The 24,086-nt window shown below is 37.6% G+C and overlaps 1 protein-coding gene across 3 annotated transcripts in view; it reads left to right on the top strand.

Annotated features, from left to right (window-relative positions):
• CARD9 (caspase recruitment domain family member 9) overlaps window positions 1–24,086 on the top strand; it is a 706,605-nt gene that overhangs the window by 195,879 nt on the left and 486,640 nt on the right. For all 3 annotated transcript variants that reach the window (XM_044058722.1, XM_044058720.1, XM_044058723.1), the window contains one exon: window positions 23,498–23,707. In XM_044058722.1, the coding sequence (XP_043914657.1) occupies window positions 23,518–23,707 (190 nt within the window). In that variant the 5' untranslated portion in view covers window positions 23,498–23,517. The remainder of the gene's footprint in view (window positions 1–23,497; window positions 23,708–24,086) is intronic.

Below are 24,086 nucleotides of genomic sequence, written 5' to 3'. Positions count from 1 at the left end.
TTCTGCAAATTTAGTCAGCCAGAGACCACTGACATTGGCCTTGACGTCTGAGAAGTAAATTCCAAAAAGGAGCGGTCCAATGACTGATTCCTGAGGGATTCCACTTGTGACTGGCCTCTTTTTAGAGGTGGACTCCCCAGTTCTAACTTCCTGGGTCCTGTATGTGAGCCAGTTGGCTATCCACCAGGTGATATACGGGTTTGTATCTAATCTCCTGAGTTTATCAACAATGCCAAGTGGGGTATTGTGTCAAATTCCTTAGCCAGGTCAAGGTAGGCAGTGTGAACAATTTTGCCCTCATCTATTGCTTTGGTAACCTTCTCAAAGAAGTCCATCAGGTTGAGTAGGCATGATCTGCCCTTGACGAAACCAAACTGGGTTGGGTCCAGTGTCTGGAGGTTTACTATATCTCTATTGATCATCTCTATGATAATTCCTTCCATGGCTTTACGTATAAAACTAGTGAGACTTATGGGTCTGTAGTTTCCAGGGTCCATAGATGGCCCACCTTTGTGCAGAGGGATGACTGTTGCCTTTCTCCATTCATGAGGCACGAAATCTGTTTGGAGGCTACAGTTAAATAGTAATTCCAGAAGCCCTGATTGGTCATGTTTCATGCTATTTAAAAGGCATCCTGGGATATTGTCTGGGTCCATTGATGCAGTGTTCTTGGTCTTAGAGAGAGCATTAAGGACCTGTTCTCTAGTGATAGTAGGGGGAGTTATATTTGATAATATTTCCTGAAGGAAAGTTGATGGGGAGAGAGGGATAATGTTGGAGCTGAATTTATCAACAGTTGACATGCAAGGTAAGTGTGGGCACTGACAATCTCATGGATGCTGTGTGCATGCTTACATGAAAGGATAAATTCTAACATAAATGGTATGCACTTCCCACATGTTGACTGTTGTGATGGTAGAAATGGTTGCCAGTGAGCATTAAACAGAGCAGTGCTTCAAGTCATTTAGTACTAACAGAAAGGCAACAGAATGTAATGAAGTTGTCTACAGACACATGATATCAGAATAAGGTGAATTGATGGTGTCTGGTATGTATTAAGATAGATAAACTTTAACTATTCTAGATTAACGTAGGAACTAGCAGAGGGATATACAGCATTTAGAAAGTAATGTACACATGTAAATTGTTCTCTGGTTTCTCCTTATGTCAGTAAGGCCACTGCCTTGATAAATGGTGGTGGGGGGTTGCAGTGCTGAGAGAAGGGGACAATGTATCACTTGCTGCATTGGAGTGATCTTTAGCTTAGATGGGTGGAGAAGATTGCAGCTAGGTGCAGCATTTTGCCCCTTAACAGCACTGAGATACTAGTTGAGCATCCATGTAGCACCAAGTTGAGATTATGGGTACTGTATGAGGACAAATAAAGAAACTCTATTGTGAGACATACAGATGTACCACTTACAAGGCTGACTAAGGAGAAAAATCACAGTGAGTTGTCTATCAGGGGCCAGAATCTATCAAATCACCCACTCACTAAAATCATTACACTGCAAACAAATAGGAGGCCAAGTTAGGTTGTATCTTTTAGGACTCAAAGAGGCTAGAGCCAGACCCCCATGGAGGAGTCTCTAAGAAATGGAGTACAAAGAGAGGGCTGCCAGTCTGTCTGAATAAAAGAGGGTCTTGAGGCCACACTGATCTTTTCAGTTTTATAATCTCTGAGGTCTTTCAAGCTGTGTTATATGTTTAGGCAAATATATGCCAAAAGGATAATTATATTCAATAATGGTCTGAAGAGATATAAGAAAGGAGAATTCTGACTTCTTTGGATTTAGAGGAAATGTTTTTGGAAATTAGATGAGCTAGACAGAAGGTTTTCTAAACTACCTTAGGGTCATGTTGATCAAAAGATAAGATAGTTATCAACAAGAAATGCTAGATCGTTTCTGGCAGTGTTTGATTGGAGGGGTGTGTCACCTATATTTTGTGAAATAGAAATGTTTGCTTACCACAATGAACAATGCTAATTTTTTCACATTTAATTTGAGACCTTTGTCATTGAATCAATTGTTAACATAGTCTAAACCATGTTAGAGCAACTGCCAATGAGTGGAAGATCGAATAACAGTACCCCATTTACAGATGTCTACAAGCTTAGATAACCAAAGGCCAGGAGTGTTTCACACTCATAGTTTGAAATTAAGATGATTCTTTCTACCAGATGTTGCTTTAGTATCTTAGCAACAACATTATGTGGTGTATCATTCATGACTGAAAATGGTTATAAATGATAGGTGGTGTCCCTAGGATAGCATAAACATGGTTATGCATTCCTGGTACTAACTGAACCACTTTGGCTGAAGCAATATCTAGGAAGAGGATCATTCTTAATAACTCAGTAACGAGTAATGAGCAGCCAGGATTGGGAAAGGATCTGAAAATGGCTAAATGCTTGAAACTCTCCAAACAGTGTGGTTCATAAGCAACTAAATAACTGGCTTCCAACTTGGCATTAAGTTGACATTAACAAAATAGGGTTCTGAGACACGATTTGTTATGTGTCTTTGAGTCTGAGAGAATAGGTGCAGAAAATGAATTGGTAGGTATAACCCTTTTTTGTGTGTGTGAATGTCTCATGATCTATTTTGGGGTTTGGTAGAATATGGAAAACAAAATTTAGAACAACAGTTCTTGTGAAAGATATTTAAGTAAAATGGTGCTGACTAGCAGAGCACTGGACAGCTATAGAATAAGTTTTGTCTGGCAGACACTGAGAGACTCTGAAGTGGAGTTACGTTTGATGCGGGGGGGGTTAAGTATTCAGGTTTTATTCAGATGAGCAGTAAGGAGCTATGCTAAATCAGATATGTCAGATTAAGGAGAAGGGTCTATCCAGTTTGTTTTCACTTGTGTCTGCTACAGTGTATCCTCAACTCTCAAATCATGCATTAATTTGTGAAACCTGTCCCAGAGGTCCATGGGGGTTAGTTCACAGGGGAAAGGGAAGTGCTATGATCTGTTTATGGACTTCATGTTATAGTCATGGTTTTGATTCCCTGAATGTTTAATTGATAAGATTGTGATTAAGCAAGTTAGTCATGTACTGGTAACTAAGTAAAAAAAAGTGGTGCTACTTTGAAATATATTGTTTTCTGCTTACCTTTTGATTCTTCATCATAACTAGATGCTCTCATTTTTCATTTGGCTCACTGTGGGGATTAATGTACACTTTTGGGATTGTCAGTGACCATGGGGAGATTTTCATTCATTTTAAACCTGTTTTCTAAAATTTTCATTAATTTAAACCTGTTTTCTAAAATAGATTGTTAAGGCAGGAGATGGACAGTGAAAAAAGTGTTAGCCAGTAGAATGATTATGTACTGAACTCAGGAACAAGGGGCAAAGAAGAACAGAAGGCAGCTTTACTGGATCAAGCCAGAAGAAAATTAAATCCAGGAGAAGGAAAATGATTCCATTGTTTTCAGTATTTATTTATTTATCTATTTTTCCCCGAAGTAGCGTTCTGGAGAAGAAATCTGGATGCTGAAGTAGAGCAAGGCTGCTGGGCCTTATGGAATGACCTGAGGATTCCTAGAAAACTGTTAGAAGAAACGGCAACACTATTAACTACTTCTTAACAAATCTTAGGAGGAGGGTGAGGCGCACACAGTCTGAAAAGGCAGAACTGATTCACATGTACTAGAGTCGGAGAAAGATAGAAGATGGGCACTATTTCCCTGTTCATTTGATATCAGTGAGCTGAAGCAGATCACAGACCAGCACAGTCTCACATAGAAAAGCCACCATATTATACAGAGAGGTGCTCTGGCTATGGTTTGCTTAATGCTTGCTTTGAGATTTGCTGCTGATAGTATATGTTATAGAAAAGACTAATCTTCAAGTTAGATATCTTTGAAATGGACCTGTCATGGATAAAATACTAGCTATGCAATGTGACACCGATTAGTAGCAAATGTTTACTACAGGAAAAAATGACTACCAGTGGCATACAAAAAAGCTTAGTATTGTGTGCAAACCTTTTCTGTGTCATTAGAAGTGATGTTTCAGATGTTTATAGGGAGACTATCCACAATAATAAATACAGAACAGATGAAATGGACATGGTAATAAAATGGCAGCTGAGCATTAGTATAATAGTGTAAAATAATACTTCTTGACTGGTTGAGTGCATAATTAAAAAAAAAACAGTAACCAAAACTGACAAAAAAGGACTTGATGCAGTTATATCAAAATATAGACCATAGGAAAGTACTGAGAGAAAACAGCAATGAGGGTTGGAGGAGTACTGGGAACTGTAGGAAGCTTCTAGCAAAAAACAAAAGTAATTTCTTTGTGTGGACAGTAGATGAGATCTTGAGTATTGTGTGTTTTCTTAAAACGTCACCTTAGCAATGATATCAACAAGGTAGACAAAGCTGATAACGAAACAAAAAAAATGGGTGACAGTCCACATCAGAAACCAATTAAACTAAAAGAACTAAGCTCATACAGTGTTCAGTCTTGGGCAAAAGTAAAAGAGACATGATAACAACTGTTAATTCCTTGAAGGATTCAAGTCTATATTTCAAAAATAAATGTGGTAAAACAAGATGGCAGAGAGTATTGGTACATGGTAGGGAGATCAGAGGAAATGTGAAGAAGAATTTTTATTTTTAACGAGTGAAGAGTAGTAGCAAGAGACAGGGAATTCAGTTGTGTATAAAATGTAGATCAATGTACTTTTCAAGCCTAGCTTAGTAATGTATATCCATGATTCATGCCATTGTTTTGCTGTTCATGGCCCTGATTTTCCATTTCTACTGTTATTGATTGTAAGGTAGATATCCCTACTGGCACACTATAGTGGTACATCTACACCGTTATTACTTGTAGTATTTAAATTGGTTGGCTTTTAACCAGGCACACCCTACCATATAACTTCTATACTTCTGCTTACACTTGGCCTAAGATAATGCTATGATCAAGCTAGGGTGCATGCATATTCAGACATGGGAGCATTTATAAATTAGGTAAGTACAGACTCCTGTCCTCTTGCCAGAGGTAGTAGTACTTCACCAAAACTCACACTCTCCCCCTTAGATGAGACAGATGGCCATTGGCTACCTCCCCTGGCCACATGGCTCACTGATTATTGTGATGTTAATCAAACTCCAGTCACTTGCAGGATAGCTGGAAAATAAAAATCTATTCCAGTAGGCTGGCTAAAATAAAATTATTTTTAAATGGGCTGGAAAAAAATGAACTCTTGCTTGGCAGGATGTTAAGAGTAGCCAACATATGGGGCACTGTTAGGCTAAGCAAGTCTTCAGATTCTACTTAGTATGCCTTTAGCCAGTAATGTTTATTTTATTTGATTTTTTAAGCTGTAATTATTCATATATAATACATTATTACTGAGAATGAATTGGCACTGAACTGAACACATGCAAGGTGCTTTAGATCAGGTTAGCTACAAGAAGAGTGTTTTTAACATCCTGCTTGGTGAGGAATGGAAAATAGGGTCAAGAATTGGGACAAAGCTAAGGTAGCTATTTTCAAGGTGGAAGTAAATATGTTTGTGTCACCAAAAATTTTTAAAACTGGCATGTTGGCTGTCCTGAATGGTCTTTACCTAGCAAAATGTTATGCTGTCCTGTGCAGAGTACATGCTATCTTTCCCATTCTAGACTCTGACACTTCACCCATCTAGGCTACCAGGATCAGTGAAGCTCTTATACCTCTATAAATGGATGTGAAAAGTACTTTGAGACAAAATAAACTCTTTCTAGTAATTCTATATTTTCAATTTCAGCATGTACCGTGTTTGACATTGCAACTGTAAATCCCAAACTATCCATGCAATTTTAATGATGACACATATTTGAGTCAGAATGAAACAATGCCACAGTGTTTTAATATATGTGTGTAAAGTGAATATTTTCTATATACAGTAAAAACTGTACAGCTTTTTTTCTCCTTCTACAATGAAAACCTCCTACTATGTTACTTTATGTATATAGTTTGTAATGTTCTCTGTAAGAACTGTGAAGCTTTTCTTCCCTGGCCTCCACTAAAATGGGATCAATCCCAGATGGACTTTCCCAGTAAACAAAGATGGATAGATTGATAGACAAACTGTTCTCTTGCATTATAAGTTGTACTTCGCTGAATATGATGCTGATATTCTTGGCTGCCATGTCTAGGCTGAGATTGAGGGCCCACGGTTACCTCACGCTCTCAGGTAGCAGACACTGCAGTGTGCACCTGCTACTGGTGTTTTACAGCATTCATTCTGCTACCTGCATAACGCAGTTGCCTGATCTACTGAGGGTCAATCCACATGTGAGATATTCAATATAATGTAGTCTGCTGATTGAAATCAAACGTAATTCCAATTATCCCTACCAGATTTATACAATTCTGTGTAATTATGGTACCCAGTATGGGCCAATAACTTTAATTAAAACACTGAATGAGGCTGGACTATTGGTCTGTATTAGTTTAATAAACTCAAAATAAATTAAATGATTAAAATCTCATATTAACACCTTTATTAAATTATCACTTAAAATGCAAGCACACATATATCAATAGAAAAAAAGCAAACCATATTAAGATTTTTCCATGCACCTACATTATACATTACATATATTTTCTTTCTTTATAGCAACTGACATTCAATCCAACATCACATAAATTGCTCAGTTCCTGCCTTCCCTTAAACATCACTCCTTGTGAACATTATTCTGCATGTGTTGCTCCCACAAATTACACTTATTTCTACATAATTTGCTCCTTCTCTTTTCTAAAGATCCCTATTTCAGTACTTTTATCTCTTTTATAATATTCAGTATTTCAAATACAGTTGTGAAAATCGGCAAAGGAACCAAGATATTAAGAGCAAATAACTTGAGTAGAAAAGGTAATAGAGTCGGATGAGACCAAGAAGAAGTTTGGACTGCAGGTAAGAGACTGCCTTCCCTACCATGGACTGATAGCGTATAGGCAAAGGGAAAGGGATAGGGAAGTCCGAAGTTACCTGCTCCGGTGGGGTTTTTAGTCAAATGTAAAACAGAAGCTGCTCTTAAAAAGTGGGATAATTAGTAAGCCATATAAAATATTGCATGACAACTATAAGAATCGATCAGAGAATGTCAGAAAATATTGGAAAGAGAGACTGGAAAAGCAATTTACAAGAGAACAATGGGTGAACATATGTATGGCTCCCAGGTATACAACAAAGTCCAGAAGGTTTAGAATTTCTGCATGGAAGTGTTCGCATAGGTAGTTTTATACCCCAAACAGACGCCAAAGAATTTTTCCTCAGGTAGACAGCAAATGTTGGAGGTATGATTAGGAAGAAAGCGGTAATTGGACTGTTAATGGTTAATTGTAGCAATCTGCATAATAGTAAACATAAGCATGCAGAGCAGCTAGAGAGACATTGTAATTGCCAACACATGGTAAAAAGAAACCTTTACGTAACTGCTAAAATCACCCTTAGTACTGTATGATATGACTAGCTTTTGATTATATATTTACAACTTGTCACAACAACAGTGATAAGTAATAACGTAGTCATACGTTACAGTCGCTGAACATGACTGGGACTTCATTTCGCAGTTCTTATTTATAAATGGTGTTATACAATGCATGCACACTGCAAAACAAAGCTCTCTTACTGATGAGTCCTAATAATTTCAAAATAGCATAGGTAAAATTGAGCTGGTACTTCCGAAATGGAAACTACTAAACATTGTAAGGTGTAAATGCCAGTGTTCAAATAGAAGCAAAGTAGTACAAGTACCTTATTCATGCATCTTCGACAATTCCCTCTTTCAACATTAACCAAAACATAATTTAAAGACAAGAATTATGAAACATGACAGCAAGAAATGATTGTATTTTCATTGCTATATAGAAGACTGAGAACTGATTTGATTATAATATAGAAAACTTGAGTATGTAAAAGAATGCGTGGGCCTAAATATATCTGACAGTAAATGTGTTATTACAGTTTAAGCAGCTGATATGATTATATGTCAGAGGTACATGGTTAGGAGAAAAATATGGATAGTTGGCCAATCTCTTCCAACCAGGAATTCAGTTCAGCCAGGTATTCAATGAGAGCAGCTCTCAATCTCCAAACAGCTTCTCAATAAACAGTAGGGTGATAAATGCACTGATTACAGAGCAGACTTCAAACCTAAGATTTATTCACTTCTCTTTATGAATGCTCTTTATCAAAAAGGTCCATCTGCTTGATTTGGAGATTGTCCGTTTGATGGAAGCTAAGGTCTTGGGTGTGGTCAGAGCTATATAACCTCCAGGTGTTGTAAAAGTCCTCCATGCAGACTGATTTAATGTATCTGGTAGTGCATTTCATCTCTTTCACATCATAATCCACTAAACTGGTATACATCCTTTTCTAGTAGCTACTTATAGCTTTTTATGTTATCATCTTTAAACAGTCAGCTGCAATGGCAAAATGTTATTTCTTTTAACATAGATAAGCAGTTACTATATAACCTCTGTAGCCACAAAAACAGAACAGAAACCTTGTCTTGGCAAATGGAATTATTTAATAAAATGCAGGCTTCTGCGAGAACAGACTTTTCCTCAGGTAATATGAAGGATATCCTTTGCTCAACAAAACTTAGCTTTTTCTGATACAATGGGAACAGAACGTCTCCGTAACTTGAAGAATAAGAACAGCGTCTTTTTGAATCCTTGCCCAGATGCTGCTTTGTAGAAAACTATGTCAAGTGTAAACATATTGCTCAATGAAGGTAAATGTAACTGTATTTGCTGTTTCAGTCTCTCTTCTGAGGTCAGTGAGACATGGAGGTATTTACGTTAGTGCAGTTTATATGCCACTTGAAAAGTGCTTTTGTGCATAAAGTGAGGATAGTAGTAACATTAGTAAAGGTGGCACTATCTTGATTTTAGTTATGGATGTTGTCTAATTTCAAGTTTAGTGAAGAGGAAAGTACTAGCAACTTCTTTTTATAAGCTATGGAGTAATGAAGATATTTGTGGCACGTTACCTAACTTAAGATTTGAAGATAAAGGAATAAATGCTTATTATTGTAGTAATACTCTTATATTTGATGGAATATCTTCCTTTTTAATTTAGTGCAATGTGAGATTATTCATAAAATGTATTTTTCAGATGCTGTTAATGATGAATGTTCATTAGGTATAGGAAGGTCTGAAATTTGTGACAGTTTACACTTTTAATTCTCTGGTTGTTATTATATATATGCACAAATTTGTGAGCTGTGTGAATAACTTTTTTGTCAAGATCAAGCATTAAGTATGAACTGCATTTTTAAACATTTTTTTATTTCACTGTCCACCCACAAAATAGTTTAGTTTCTTCATTTCTAATAGTCATTGATGCAGAACTATGTACTATAGATTTGAAAATGAGAAGTCAGATGACGTTTGGTATATTAAAAGTAAACATAATGCTGTGCAAGATCTGGGTAATAATAACAAAATCATATAATATGAAGTAGTGGTGATTATATTAATGCATTAAATATGCTTTATTTATTAAAGGATTGTGAAGTCTACAAGGAAACTTGCTTGTTTAAACTCTATGAATATGTGAAAGAGCCAAATGATATTTTGCAAGGCTGTATTGAAGAGATATATTTTTTCTGAACAGTATTAGCATCTAAGGTTAAGAGACACTCAAATTCTTACAGTTAATATTATGCCAAAAATTTAGAAACACTGCATTGATATGCCGATGAGACCTTTTCTTTGAAATATATTTTTTTAATTTAACAAGATTGCTATCCCATTTTGTTGGCTGTTCCATAGTTGTGTAAGAGACTTGCAGCAGTCTGACACATTCTAAAGAATATTGATATTATGGAGCCATTATTTGCCAGCACACCCCCAAAGAAGGCTTGGAGGACATGTAATATTGTTAGAAGGGTGTTTAGACCTGTCTTTATTATTTAATAACTGAACCTTGACCAATGTATGGACAATCAGAAATTCACTTTGTCTGGCTCCCATGTCTCTGATAGAGAGAGGCAGACAGCAATGCCCAAAGTAATATACTGCCATAACCTCTAGAAATGTTCTAAATGACATACCCACCTCCTAATAAACACCCATGATGCATAGGGTCAGAATTGAGTTGGCTTGCTCATCTAGGCTTATAAACGCCCTGGTGGTCATTAGCCTAGTATATACCTAGGAACTAACTCTGCTCTTTTTAAACACTAAATATTTTCTGCAGCTGAAGGATACTGTAAAGAAGTCTGTATGATTCCTGCTAAGGCATGCACCTATGTTGTTTTCAGGGAAGGATTTATTTGCTTTAAAGTGTTATAAAAATAAGAAAGCTATACAAAAGATACAGTCACTTACATTTTGATATGGGCTGGGCATTAAAATGGACTGAATGAAATGTTTTATTAATTATCAAGTATTTTTCCATTAACATTATAATATGTGATAATAGCTTAGTTTTGTTTTTAGATGTATGTGTTAACAAACAAGATGGGAAACTACTATGCAGGATATATCATTTCCTGGTAGCAGGTAGTAGTTAATGAGATGTGATAGTTGCCACCCTTGGCATACGGTTGCTAATATTTCAACTGAGATGTGTAGTTGCCACCCTTGGCATATGGTTGCTAATATTCCAAAAGCACTGTTTTTAAGAATATGTTGTGGATAGAAAGCATTTGCAGGGAGAAATTGATATTATATAACCTAAGTTTGTGATAGCATTTGCCCCAGCATTTAGACTGAGTTTAATTTGATCTCAAAGACAGGTGCAAGAATTGGGTGGTATTAGTAATATACAAACATGATAGGGGACTAAAAAGTATGATAATTGGTCTTGGTCTTTTATTACAAGGTTTGTAAGTCATATTACTAGCAATGGTCATTCAGAAGCACTGACATTTCTTAGTATGTGACAAGAATGTAGAAAAAGGGTGGATCAGGTTTAACAGTTCTACAGAGGAGATGGAGACATTTAAAGAACAGATTGACTCCCATCTTGGGGTGGGTAAATATATGGAAATAAGGAATGGTACATTTAAGTATAACAGATGCAGTTTTGTTGCTTTGTTATTGTCAGATATAAGTCCTTGCATTTTGTTACAGGTAAAGAATATAAAATAAAAAAGTGCATTTTGTGAATGCAACAACTTTATGTGGGTAATCAAAAAAGCCCTGTACACTAAAACTAAATGAGCATTTAAGAGGTGCTGCTAATAATAATTTGAGATGTCATTTGCTGTACATCTACTGAGGTGAGTCATGCCATCAGGTTCTACTTACAAGGATTATTGGTTGTTAAAAAGAGTGTTTTGAGTGACAACTACTTATACTGGATCTTGTGAGTTGTCTTACAACAATGTAGATGTGATAGAAGTGTAGACAGTAGGTTGTATGTTAAGTTCTATGTAAGACTAGTGCTGTGGTTGAAAGGAGCTAAAAACTGATTCTATAATAAATTGTTTTAAGGGGTATGGTTATATTTTTACCTTTTTGTGTCTTTTATTACCTGGAGAAGGGTGTGTTAATTCAAAAGCTTGCATCTTATTAAATTATTTTGTTTTCCATAAATAGATTTTTTATTTGTATGTTACCAACACTATTTTTCACTTGTCAGTAAACTTTACAGGTATAAGATAGTTCACAGAAGATACTGTCACAAATGATAATTGCTAGAAGTGGCCAGAATGCACTGCTAGATGCTTTTAAAACCCAGTTGCATCAAAAGTGAGACAGTGAGCATAAACGGTACAGGTTTACTAAATCAACTCTCCTACAATGATAGCTGTATTTTTTTATATTACCATGAAAATGCACTGATGCTGTTTTATATAGTAAACTGATATTGCATCACACAGCAGTCTAATCTGGGGCAGACTGCATTAAATTTTGTTTTACTGTCTTTGCTAGCGAAGGTGATTGTACACATTTACAAAGACAAGGCATTATCAGGAAGTGCTGCACGTGACTGTGTAGTACATTCTTACTCCATTTTATTTCTGGGTTGTGTGCTAGTGGGAAACAAGTTCATTTCCAAACAGTACTTGGTTCAGCTGCTTTGTGTCTACATCAACCTGAAAACCATCAGTGAACCTGAATGGCTTGAGGCAGGCAACTTAGGAACTTATGAACCTATGAACCTATTTTCAGAGAATGTTTGAAGTCAGTGACTTAGCTCCTTCTTTAAAGGACTTGTAAACTCGATGGCTAACCATCTAACTACTGGTTGCTTAAAATGTCCCTTGTTTGTGGATTTAGGGATGTGAAAGTCTCACTCAGGACATGTTTGGCTGCATGGTACTTTAGATGTGTTTAATCATGTATCTTCAGTTAGCATTTAGCTATGGGGATGAGAAATGGGTTGTGCAGGTCTGTGACATGTTGAAACTCTGTTATGGTAAGGGAGTCAGAGGGGATGTGGCACTCTTTGGGATCATGGTATCTAATGATAGCTGACTGTAGAGAGGACAGTGGGTGTGCCGGTTACTGCAGATATATCTTTTTTAAGTCACCCTTCACTAGAAATGTGTTGGAAAATTAAAAGAAATTACTTCTCAATCTCTTAGCACAAAAAATCGGGACAAAGCCTGAAATAATTGGGGGGGGGGGGGCAAAGGACCAACAACAGGGACAGATTTTAAATATTGTTTTTATAAACTTAGAAATATGCTAGAATAACAGGATTTGTGTTAGCATGCACTTTCTCAAGGATATAAAGTCTGAAACTCAAATGTCTGTCATTATTTAGTGACTTCAGTCTCAGTGATTTCCCAGAAAACCACAAATTTTATAAGTAATAGACAAAAATTATAAGCCAAAAATCTAGACTTTCTGTGAAAATCTGGACAGTTGAGAAGAATGGCATAAAGGTTTATTTCTTATAATTAAAAGGGCTTTCAGTAAGTAACTCATCAAATGCATCTTAGCAATGTACTTGCTGAATTTTTCATATGTAACCATTTTTGGGATTCTTTACCAAATATTTGGTAATTAAAAACCTTTGCCGGTGCATTCAGTCCTAATTATTTGAACACATAGTTCCATTATAAATGAAAGAATGGCATACTTATGAACCCATTGTAGTTACTGTATGACATTAGTTGACCTTATACTTGAGAGGGGTGTCTCATTATTTCATATATTCTTACTTAATGGTACATTGTTTCATTTCTTTGTGTGCTACATTCGCTGAGGATATCCATTTCTGATTATAGCTGCAGGAAGTTGCTCTTTCACTCCAATACTCACTTATTGCTGTACTTAACATATAACTTGCAGGTGGTGATATTACATACATGTGCCATATTCAGCTTATGCTTTGGAATGGAATATAAGAATTTACGTGAGCCATGTCACCAGGAGTGCTGTATGTTAATGGTGGTATGTATTCGCTGAAAAATTGTTTAGGAATATCAGTAATGAATATTGAACCAAACTGTTCTTACTTGCTCAATATCTCAGGTACGGTATCTGCAGACCGTGGAGTTTGCTGTTTGACAGTTAAGGAAAGCAACATCACATGATAATTACACAGTTTCTGCAAGCTTTTATTTGTGAAAATTCGATAACAATTAGCACATAATATGAACCTTTAACTCCCAGTGGGTGTGACTTGATCCTTTACAAATTAAGTTATCACCTTATAGTTCTAACAAATACTCACTGACAGAGGTCAAATACCAGTACAATTGTGTTTACCATCATGTACGCTTCAAGATGAAATCTTCTGATACCTTGTATAATACCTTGTTGTACAAACGATTTGTGGATGATATTTTAATTGTGTGGGATGGGACGTTAGATGAGTTCCTTCAGTTCAAAGAATATCTTGAGTCTACTACACATTTTCTCAGGTTCACTATAGAAGCATCGTATGTCTCAGTAAACTTTCTAGATATTACTCTAGACATTAGAAGGGGAAGGCTGGTATCCAATCTTCATAGGAAGGCCTGTTGGAAGAACACAATCCTGTCCTATAATAGTATGCACCCACGTCACATGTTTAGGGGTATTGTTAAAAGTCAATTCCTCAGAATTTCCAGGATATGTAAAGATGAGAAAGATTTAGCCTTAGAAGCGGATAGACTGGAAAAGATTTTTATTGATAGGAGTTATGATAAACGTCTGGTTCAGGATGTTAGAAGGGAGGTTTTGGGTGATGCCCCTCCATTGAACAAGGAGAATAGAGTTGTCACCTCTATGCACAATAATTTTAAAAGGTCATATGGAACATCAAAGGATAGATTACATTTTTTAACTACTTATACCAATGATTTTCTTTTTTTGAGAAATATTGTCTCCAATAATTGGAAGATTCTAACCATTGATCAACCAACTCTTGAATTGGTGGGGAAACCCATTTTACCTATAGGAATAACAGCAATTTAAAAATGTTGTTGTGTGATAAGCTGCCAGAACAAAACCGTCCGGTTACACCAGACAAGGCACCTATCCATTTCATCTCTAAGGAACAACCTGTTAATTATTCCTTTGAACCTAGGTTTGAGGCCACGTGTGAGACCATGGGCTTAATATACTTAGCAACGTGTGTTTCCTGTTCAGCTTTCTACATTGGCTTGACCAAGAGGAAGCTTAAGAACAGAATATACAATCATTATTATGACATTAAGAATAAAACGAACTGAATGCACTGGCCAAACATGTTATTCTTTTTCCTAACCATTCTTTTGTTTTTAGAGTATTGCAAATAGTTGAAAAGAATGAGAAAAGTGGGGATTTTATGAATTTGCTAGAGACTAAAGAGTTACGTTGGATTTTTAAACTGAAAGCACACTATCCCCCTGGACTGAATTCCTATGTCTCTTCACATTTAGCATTGAGAAAATGATCTGTCTCCATGTTTTTTTGTTCCGTTTATTTTATTTTATTTCAGGGTGCATTTACATTTTACAGCTTGTCCTTGGTTATAATGTTTATTTGGTATTTAATATTATATGCATATTTATTGATATAAGCTTGGTTACATTTCTGAAGTCTAAGTACATATTTATGTATATATATTTTATATGTTTTAATAATGTTGCACAATTTTACAAAATTTTTAGCTTCATTGTGCATAATGAAGTATTTTTTATTATTATTAGATTAGTACAGCTCTATGAATGAGTCTTAACTAGGTAAATGCCTTTACCAAGTTTGTTTTAAAGAAGGTTTTGCTGCTAGTCTTAAATGTATTGTGATTCAACATGTATTTTTTCATCATTATTTATCATTTACTAAGTTATTCTGCTGAATTTTAAACTTCAATTTTCCTTTAAGAATGCTGCTTCTATTTCAAGGTTAATTGGATAATTGATTGACTAATGATGCTCAAGTAGTCAGGATGTATTACTATTTAAGCTTGCTGTTTTTAACATTTTGTCATGGTCTGAGGAAGCATATTTGATGTGAACGAAAGCTTTACCAATTAAAGTTTATTTTAGTTCATTTCGTGGTGAGTCCGAGGTTTTTCTTTCATCATTCATAATACCTTGTATGTAACATGGTTTGTGAATTATTAATGCAAATATGAACAAGCGATATTTGACGCCTAGAGGCATCAGTAGGAGATAAGTACAGATGCACCTGGAGGCATCACTTAGATGTAATGAGTTAATACCATAGTCTAATCAGAGACTGCTACCTAAAACTAAATCTAAGACGCTCGAGACAAATTAAATCTAAGACAAGTTTCTTAACAATTTGTATAGGCTAACCAACTAATCAAAACTTTATTAATTAAGAAACAAACTAACTAAAAAATGCCTGACTGACTAACAAAAAGATCCACCAATTTGCGGTTTGGTGTTTTTGATGTTTTGGGTTTGAATGTTGTGTGTTCGAAGAAGGTTGTCTTCAATCACATAATATAGACCCTGATATTGGATAAAGGGTCAAAGATTAGTCAGAAGACAGGGGGAAAACTGAGAGAGTCAGCAACCAATGGGAAAGGATTAGTGAAGGGGTTCTCAGGCTTTGGTCTAATACATGAGGAAGTGAAGAAAAGGCCATTGTGGCTTCAAAGAAATGTAAGGCTAGCAATTACAGCATAAAACAGTTTCTACCATAGCTGGAATTGAGGGTGGAGGGAGGTGCAGGAGACAGAGTGTAAATAAGCTTGGAGGAGGACAACAATGATGGAAAGAGCAGAAAAAGTGCAAGATGAAAGCAAATTAACAGGCATGATCAGGAAATGGAAGAGAGGTTGTTTTAGGTGTATAGCAGAAGGAAGAGAAGGAGGGGCAGATGTGGCTTGGTTAGGCAAAGATGGGAGGGTGATCATGAAAATGGGAAGCAACAGAAGTACTGAATGAATAGTTGTATTCAATTTTCACAAAGGAAAGCAGAGGGAGGGTATCATGCTCTGAGGGAACTGAACAAAATGGGGAGAACAGTCAACAACCACCAGTATGAGAAGAGACAACTTGGAGAATGAACTGGTAGCCCTCAGGGAGGGTAAAGCAGAAGGATAAAATGAATTACCTCCCAGAATCCTTAGGAATCTGGCCAGACTGCTGGGTGAATCCTTGATGGCAATCTTCATCAGATCACTGGCTTCTTTCTTTTTTAATATCTCCAAATCTATTGGGTTTCTAATACCATGACAGGAATGGACCCCATTGCTAAGTCAAAGTATGATTAAAGTTCATGAAATTAGTATTATTTCAATCTCTGATGTCAATCAAAAGTGTTCTTCGCAACACCCGTAATGTGCCCAGTAATGACTTCTGTCATTTGTATGGAGTTACATGTATCAGTAGCATATCCAAGTATGATTGTAAATTCTTTTTTATAAGATCGGTTGCTCCTACTACTATTGCTGGAACTGTCTGGGTATCTTCTACATTGCCCTAATTTCTGCCTGCAAATCCTGGTATTTTATGACTTTCTCTGTACATAAAACACTGCAGTAACTGGGTGTAGCAATTTCAATAATCAGTGCTATTTTTGTCTTGTTTTCATGGACTACTATGTCTGGTTTTACTGCATCTATTTTTTGAACTGTTGGTAATGGATGATCCCATGTGATATAAACGTCATCATTTTCTATAATGCTTTGTGGCTCATGTTTTCAGTGCTTTTCAGCTACTTCAGTATTATAATGTTTGCACAATCCCCAATGCAACAGTCTTGCCACATTATTATGCCTTTTAGTATACAGTCCTTCTGCCATCAGTATATCACAACCGGCAACAAGATGTACAACTCTTTCCAGTTCTGTTTTACAAAACCCACATTTGTCTGTTTCTCCCACTTGTTCAATGGACTTTGTAAACCAATGTTTTCATAGTCTACTATCTTGGGCCTCCAATATTAACCTTTAATTTTTTGGTTTAAATTCACCTCTCCTTAAGGATTACTGCATCTGATCCTGAACAACATGAGGTTGTTCCAAGAGTTTTCTGTACTTGCAACTATATTTATGCATCTTCCACATTTCTTGCCTTCTTATCTGATCCTTCACCTTATATTCTTTCTTTTGTTCACTGCCCATTGTAGAAATGGCCATGAACTGGAAGACACTAAGTTAGATACCTTTGTACAAGGACTGGTAGCAGGGAGAATCCAGAGAACTACAAAACTGTTAACTTAGCACAAGGGCAAGGAAAGTCATGGAGAGAGGATCCTGAAAGGAAGGTTGTCTTGTAGTGTTCCTAGAAGAGAACAATCTCCATGGTAGAAACCAAAGCAGTTTCATGGTCAGAATGAGCAGCAAGTCTAACCTCATCCAGTTTTCTGATTGGATTATAGGTGGAACTAAAAGGTGAGTACCAGTAGACATTGCCTCCCTGGATTTAAACAAGATATTTGACTTATCCCTACACAAGTGGCTGATAGGAATAATGGATGGGTTGGAGGAGAACTAAGGCTTAGAAAGTGGGCTGCTACATGGTTGACTGGTTGGACATGGAAGGTGGTGATGAAAGGATGATGTCCAGAATAAAGAACGTGACTAATGGAGTGCCACAAAGGTCATTCCTGGGTTCAGTACTCTTCAGCGTATTTATCTCAGACGTAATTCAGGAAAAGAATAACAGGATCAATCTCTTCTCTGTTGGCACAAATGCAAGAGCAGCAATAGAAGATGGAGGAAAGAATCTAAGGAAGGATTTGGTAAAGCTGACCAAGTGAGTGACTGAGTACAGTACACACAAATGCAAAGTATTTCACTTGGGCCATGACAACTGTGGTGTGAAGTATCACATGGTGAGTGTGGAGGAAATGGCAGTAGAGCAGGAAAAGGAATTAATGATCACAAAGACTGGAACACTAGAAGGGACAGGACAGTGGCAGCAGCTGATAAAATACTGAAGTGCATCCTTAGAGTACAAATTCCAAAGCAAAGAGGTAATACTTCTATTTTGCAGGGTCTTGGTCAGACCAGACCTTGTGGACTGAGTGCACTTTTTGTGGCCATGCAAGAAAAGATCTTCAGGCACTGAAGGAACCCAAAGTAAGGCTACCATAAGGATGCATAGATTCAGGGGAAAGACTGTAACCAGAGACTGGAGGGAGGGGGAGAAGCACTGATACAAGATCATGTCATGGAGGTGTAAATGGATCATTCTGGAAAGGCAGGACAGGTAGTGAAGGAGGAGGCACAAGCAGAAGTTTATAAGGACTAACTACTCACTGGATCTCTGAAAGTACTCCTTCAAAGAAAGGGTTATGAATACATGTCGTGGACTATAAGAATGAGTGGTGGGAAGGGAGTGTAGAACGGCATTCAAGGAGGTATGGGATAGGTAGGAAAAGGATGGAGGGGGCTAAAGTTAGAAGAGAGGTGAAATGTTAAGTACACTTAACAGGGCAGAATAGCCAGGTATAATGTCTCCTTCCACCATCAAGTAAATGAATGTAATGTAAAGAATAACTCCTATTAACATATCACACGAAAAGTATTAGTGTAATAGACTATTTATCATAATATTTTGGCAATTACAGCCCTAAAAAGAAACACCGTCCCATGCTTTTCTGCAGGGTTTACCATGGTTTTTTCACAATAATGATACGATGCCCAGGACATCAAGCAAACAGTCAAAGTTACCAATAAAATCTATCTTTATAGCTGAATTCAAAATAAATGCATCGTCATCCCCTTTAAGGAGAGTAATGTCCCCACATATTATCACATTAATAACAATGTCCTAAGTACACAATCAGTAGTGAGGGATTTGGGCACCAGGTTGATAGCAACCTGAATTTTGACCACCGTGTTGCTTCCGTTGTATGGAAAGCTTTCTACATGGCCCACCTCATAAGTAAGGGTATCTCATCCAGAAACAAAGAGGTCATAGGATTCCTGTATTCTTCCCTTATAAGGCCAATTATTGAGTACAACACCCCCTTTAGCATGTACCTCGCAAAGCACATGCAGCAGCTGGAGAGACCACAGAGTTTCCTCACCAGGAGAATCCAGGGTCTCAAACACCTACCTTACATAGGTAGGCTAAAAGCCCTGCCCCTCTACTCGGTTTCATACAGACTCCTCAGAGGTGACCACTGTCTGGCAAGTGAAGCAATCTTAGCCCCCGCCTTGATGGGACTGCTGCATATCCGCAAGTCAAGCTTCACTCAAGCAACCCGTACATGTGACCTCAACTTGGTCTGTGATATCAATAGGACTTGTTGTTGGGACAAATTTGTGTCCCAGAGACTCCACTATCTGTGGAAATAGACTCCTCTCCACATCAAGCATAGTAACCTCCTATGATCCTATGATCCTATTTCTTCCATATTTACAAAAATCAAAGTGAAATTCACTACTTGCCCATTATCAAGTATCTATTGCTCACACACTACTTCACTTTGCAGACCAACAGATATGCCATATTAAAGCTACTAAGTACCTCCTGCATAATAAAATTTAATGAGGCCATTAATTTGCCCACTTGTACTTAAACATCCCAGCAGGGAGACCTATAGAGTCAGAAGGAACTAACTTCAGAGAAACTTACATGAATTTAATAAGTTTTACTCACCATTCTGTAATTCCCAAGCTTTACTGCTGTCACGAGGAATCAAAGGATGCTACTAAAAACTTACAATTAACTGAATCGAAATATATCTAAGGAAAGAGGATTATCAAATAGTTAAAAGAATTTATATCCAATAGAACATTCTAGTACTTCAAGGAAGTAGGGTGACATTTGCAAAATGTTCTTATCGCTCACAAAACATAAATTATTAACAGCTTTTAAAGTACTGCTTTATAGATTATGTGTCAGTTTTATGAACATGTAACCTATGAAGACTGATAGTCAGAGGTGGTTTGTTAAAAAAGAGTACTACCGGTAATTTTATTTTTTCGTACACTCTGAGGGAAAACTCCTGAACGCCTTCTTAGTTATTATTAGCGTTGAGGTTGCTACTTCTTGGAGAGAAGGTAACAACCCCTGATTGCATACCTGATGCGGTCCTAACAGCCCTTCACCCCATTTATCAACTTACTCATTTATTCTAATCCTACTACTGCCCCAACCCCAGCCCTCTACATTACCTTACCAAGAGTACAACGCCCCTTTTGGTATGTACCTCACAAGACATCTACAACAACTGGAAAGGCCGTAGAAATACCTCACAAAGAAGATTACCAGCCTCAAACAGATGCCCTACGCAGACCATCTCAAAAAACTCCAGCTTTACTCCGTCGCATATCGCCTACTCAGAGGCAATCTCTGCCTAACATACAAAGCTATGTCAAACCCAGAGCTGTTGGGCATGGTCCACTTAAAGAAATCCCAATCCCTCCGAGCTACACGCTCCAGGAACCTAAACCTTGTCACCACAATAAACAGAACATACTGGAGGGATAGATTCCTGTCCCAGAGACTTCCCATACTCTGGAATAGACTACGTATCTATGTCAAACAAAACTACTCATTAGCACTCTTCAAGAAAAATCTTAATGATTGGATGGGAAATGGGAAATTCACCCCGAGGATCACCTCTGTGGTTCTGCTCGACAGGGGCACAGGAAAATAATTTTCTTGGGTGGCAAAAGCCAGGGTACCTTTTTGGCTGGGCTTATATAGGCTCTAGGGCCAATAGCCTAGTACCTACCTATGAACCTATGAACCTATAATAAGCATCTACCAGAATGTTGTTGTTGGTTCTTTCGGCTTTTCCCAGTTAGGGGTCGCCACAGTGGAACTCCAGTCCGCTAATGATTGGCAGTAGATGTTTACATGCCGAGTTGCCAGCCCTGACGCACCTTCAACGAAGGTATGCCCATTCATGCATGTCTCTACACAGAAGACGCTGTAGCTGAGAATCGAACAGGGCAATGTCTATCTGTGAGGTGACAATGCTACCGCAGCACCACCACCGCAGTCCAAGTATCTACCAGAATAAATATTAATAAATGAACAACTTTTAACAAAGATCGCTTTCGTATCAAATAAATACTTCATCAGGTTTGTGTATCAAAAACAAATCATAATATGAATGAACATGTGTATAGATATATAACTGAAAACCTAAATAAGATGAAAGAACAAAATGCTAAGCTGCAAATACAGTGTCAGAGCAAGAAGAGTAAGAACTTTAGCAAAGGGAAGAGGAATGGAATGCAAAACTGAAGTCACTTGGGAATGAAAGTGTCCATTAATCTGCCTACTTTTTCCGCCTCTCTGCAATCTGACAGTGAGAGGGTGCTGCATAGTTTGGATGTGCATGGACAACTCAGGGTTTATTTGGAGAAGACTAAAGCAATTAGAAAATCTGATCAGCTGTTTGTTTCTTTTCATCCTAGATCTTTGTGACTAGCTGTATCCAAGCAAACTATTCCTTCCTGGATTTCTAAGGCTATTTCCTTCTGTTACGCTTTTCATGGCAAGAGCCTTCCTTCTTCAGTTAAGGCTCATTCTACTAGAGCTGTGGCTTCTTCTGGTGCTTTTTTCAAGCGCTTAGATACTAATTGTATTCTTGAAGCAGCTACCTGGACTTCTGTGCATACCTAGAACTAGGGCTGGTTTTGCTAGTGCCGTTCTTCATGGCTTTTTAGGGGACTCTTCTACTCCTTCCTCCTCCTCCTATGTTTCCTCTTGAGCTTTGGCACTCTTCCATCTGTGAAGAATACTGAGCAGTGAATGTAAGTAAGGACATAGTACAGTTGTGTATAATCTTACCATAATGTTAGATGTCCTTGCCTTCACTGCTGCAGTACATCACCACTGTCCATGCTGCAAAAGAGTCTGCCAGCAGCAGCAGACATATTATCACCTCCATGACCTGGATATTGTTGACAGTTACTTTGAGGACAGACATACTGTACAGAGGAATGCATGGACTGCCTATCCCAGTGGGCATGATAGTATGTGAAGCATTAACTGTGCTTGCTACAGGGAGGAGAGATACACCGTACAGGTGAATGCATGGACTGCCTATCCCAGTAGGCACGATGATTTGTGTAGCATTAACCATGCTTGCCACAGGGACCTTTCAGTGTCTGACAAGGGGGCACATTAGCAGTTTCACATGCACTGACCCTGTGAGTCCTGCACCACTTCCTGCTGCAATATGTGGAGGATCATATTTGGTTTCCATAGATAACAGAGAAGAGAGCCACAACTATGCGGGCATTATGAAATATAGCCCATTACCCTGAGGTCCTAGGAATCACTGACTTCATTCATATTGCTGTCAAGTCCCCAACTGCTCCACATGGCACCCAGTATATCAACAGGAAGAGCTTCCACTCTAGTGCTGTTTTAATGCAACCACTCCAACTCTGTGCCACAGTGAGGCAGCTGTGAGAGTGTTAGCCATACTTGTTGTCCAGCAAACTGGTGCAGGTAGTACGTTCTGTGTGTGTCTTGTACTGGGGGGACTGAGGCAACCTGACAGATGGGTGCCCACACTATCACTCTGGAGTGGTACCTTGTGCAGCTGACAGAGCCATATAATTGTCTGGCACAAGCCATTGAGCCACTGAAGGTGGAGCCTACCCATGATGACAGCCACAGAGATGACCAACATCTGGGTGGGTTTCCTTCTAGGCTGGTTTGGCAGGATATTCTTGCCCCTCCCTATTCTGTACCAGTGTGTAATTCCCATAAGGTCACATACTCCTCACTAACTTCATTGTGCTATTTATCACTGCTTGTTAACATTATGCTTTTTTTCTGAATACCCCCCCCCCACATATTGTCTTAGGATTTGTTTTTTGTGTTTCCATGATTGCACAATTCAAAAATATGTTTGGATAGTGTCTTTAGTTATTTTGAGTTCAATTTTGCACGGAGAAGTTATGCAATTTTAGGATAAAATTCAGTGTGTGCTCTATTTACAAAAGTAGTTCTGTAACAGTGCTCCAGAAAAAATAATATTGACAGTGTGAATAGTTCTGATCCAGCACAGAGTGGTACTTGTCTGCATTTTGTATTTGTCATAATCTTGTGACACAACTTAGTTCACATAACAAAAAGTTCATTTTTCAAGCATCCGTTTTAACCTGTGGTAAAAATGACTAAGAATTGTAATGATGCAATGCTTCTTTTTACAGAGGATTTTATAACAGCTGCAATGTCTGACCACGATGGCGATGATGATGAAGAGTGCTGGAATGCCCTTGACAGCTATCGGGTGAAACTCATCTCAGTTATAGAACCGTGTAGAATAACACCATATCTCAGGCAGTGCAAAGTTCTAAACAATGATGATGAAGAACAGATTTTAAATGATCCTAATCTGGTCATTAGAAAACGAAAAGTAGGTAAGTCTTGTACCCATCATGCATTGCTGTAGAAAAATTTACATTGTCCGTTAACAAACTACTAATCCTTTTGTTGCCAAAGATCTACGTCTGATCCTAAGAACATTCCCCCATTATAATATGTTGTTTCTGTTATGTTGCACACTGAAAGTGTTACTTGTAAACACAAGTACTCATCTGCAGTTAATACAAAAATTAATCTGTCTGCATTACGTCAAACTGACTGTGAAATATCATCTTACAAAGGCAGAGAATGCAAGCAGATATGAGCACTGAGCAGAAGTAAGAAATAAACATTAAGTATCTTTTCAGGTTAGAAATGACAGATGTAATTTATCTTTTTATGATTTCTCTGCAGTATTTATTTTTCTACTAAGTA

The sequence above is a fragment of the Protopterus annectens genome, chromosome 16.part0, assembly GCF_019279795.1.
Source record: "Protopterus annectens isolate FY-2018-M chromosome 16.part0, PAN1.0, whole genome shotgun sequence".
Taxonomy (NCBI): domain Eukaryota; kingdom Metazoa; phylum Chordata; order Ceratodontiformes; family Protopteridae; genus Protopterus; species Protopterus annectens.
The sequence above is the reverse complement of the archived record's forward strand: the minus strand, read 5'-3'. Positions and strand labels throughout refer to the sequence as shown.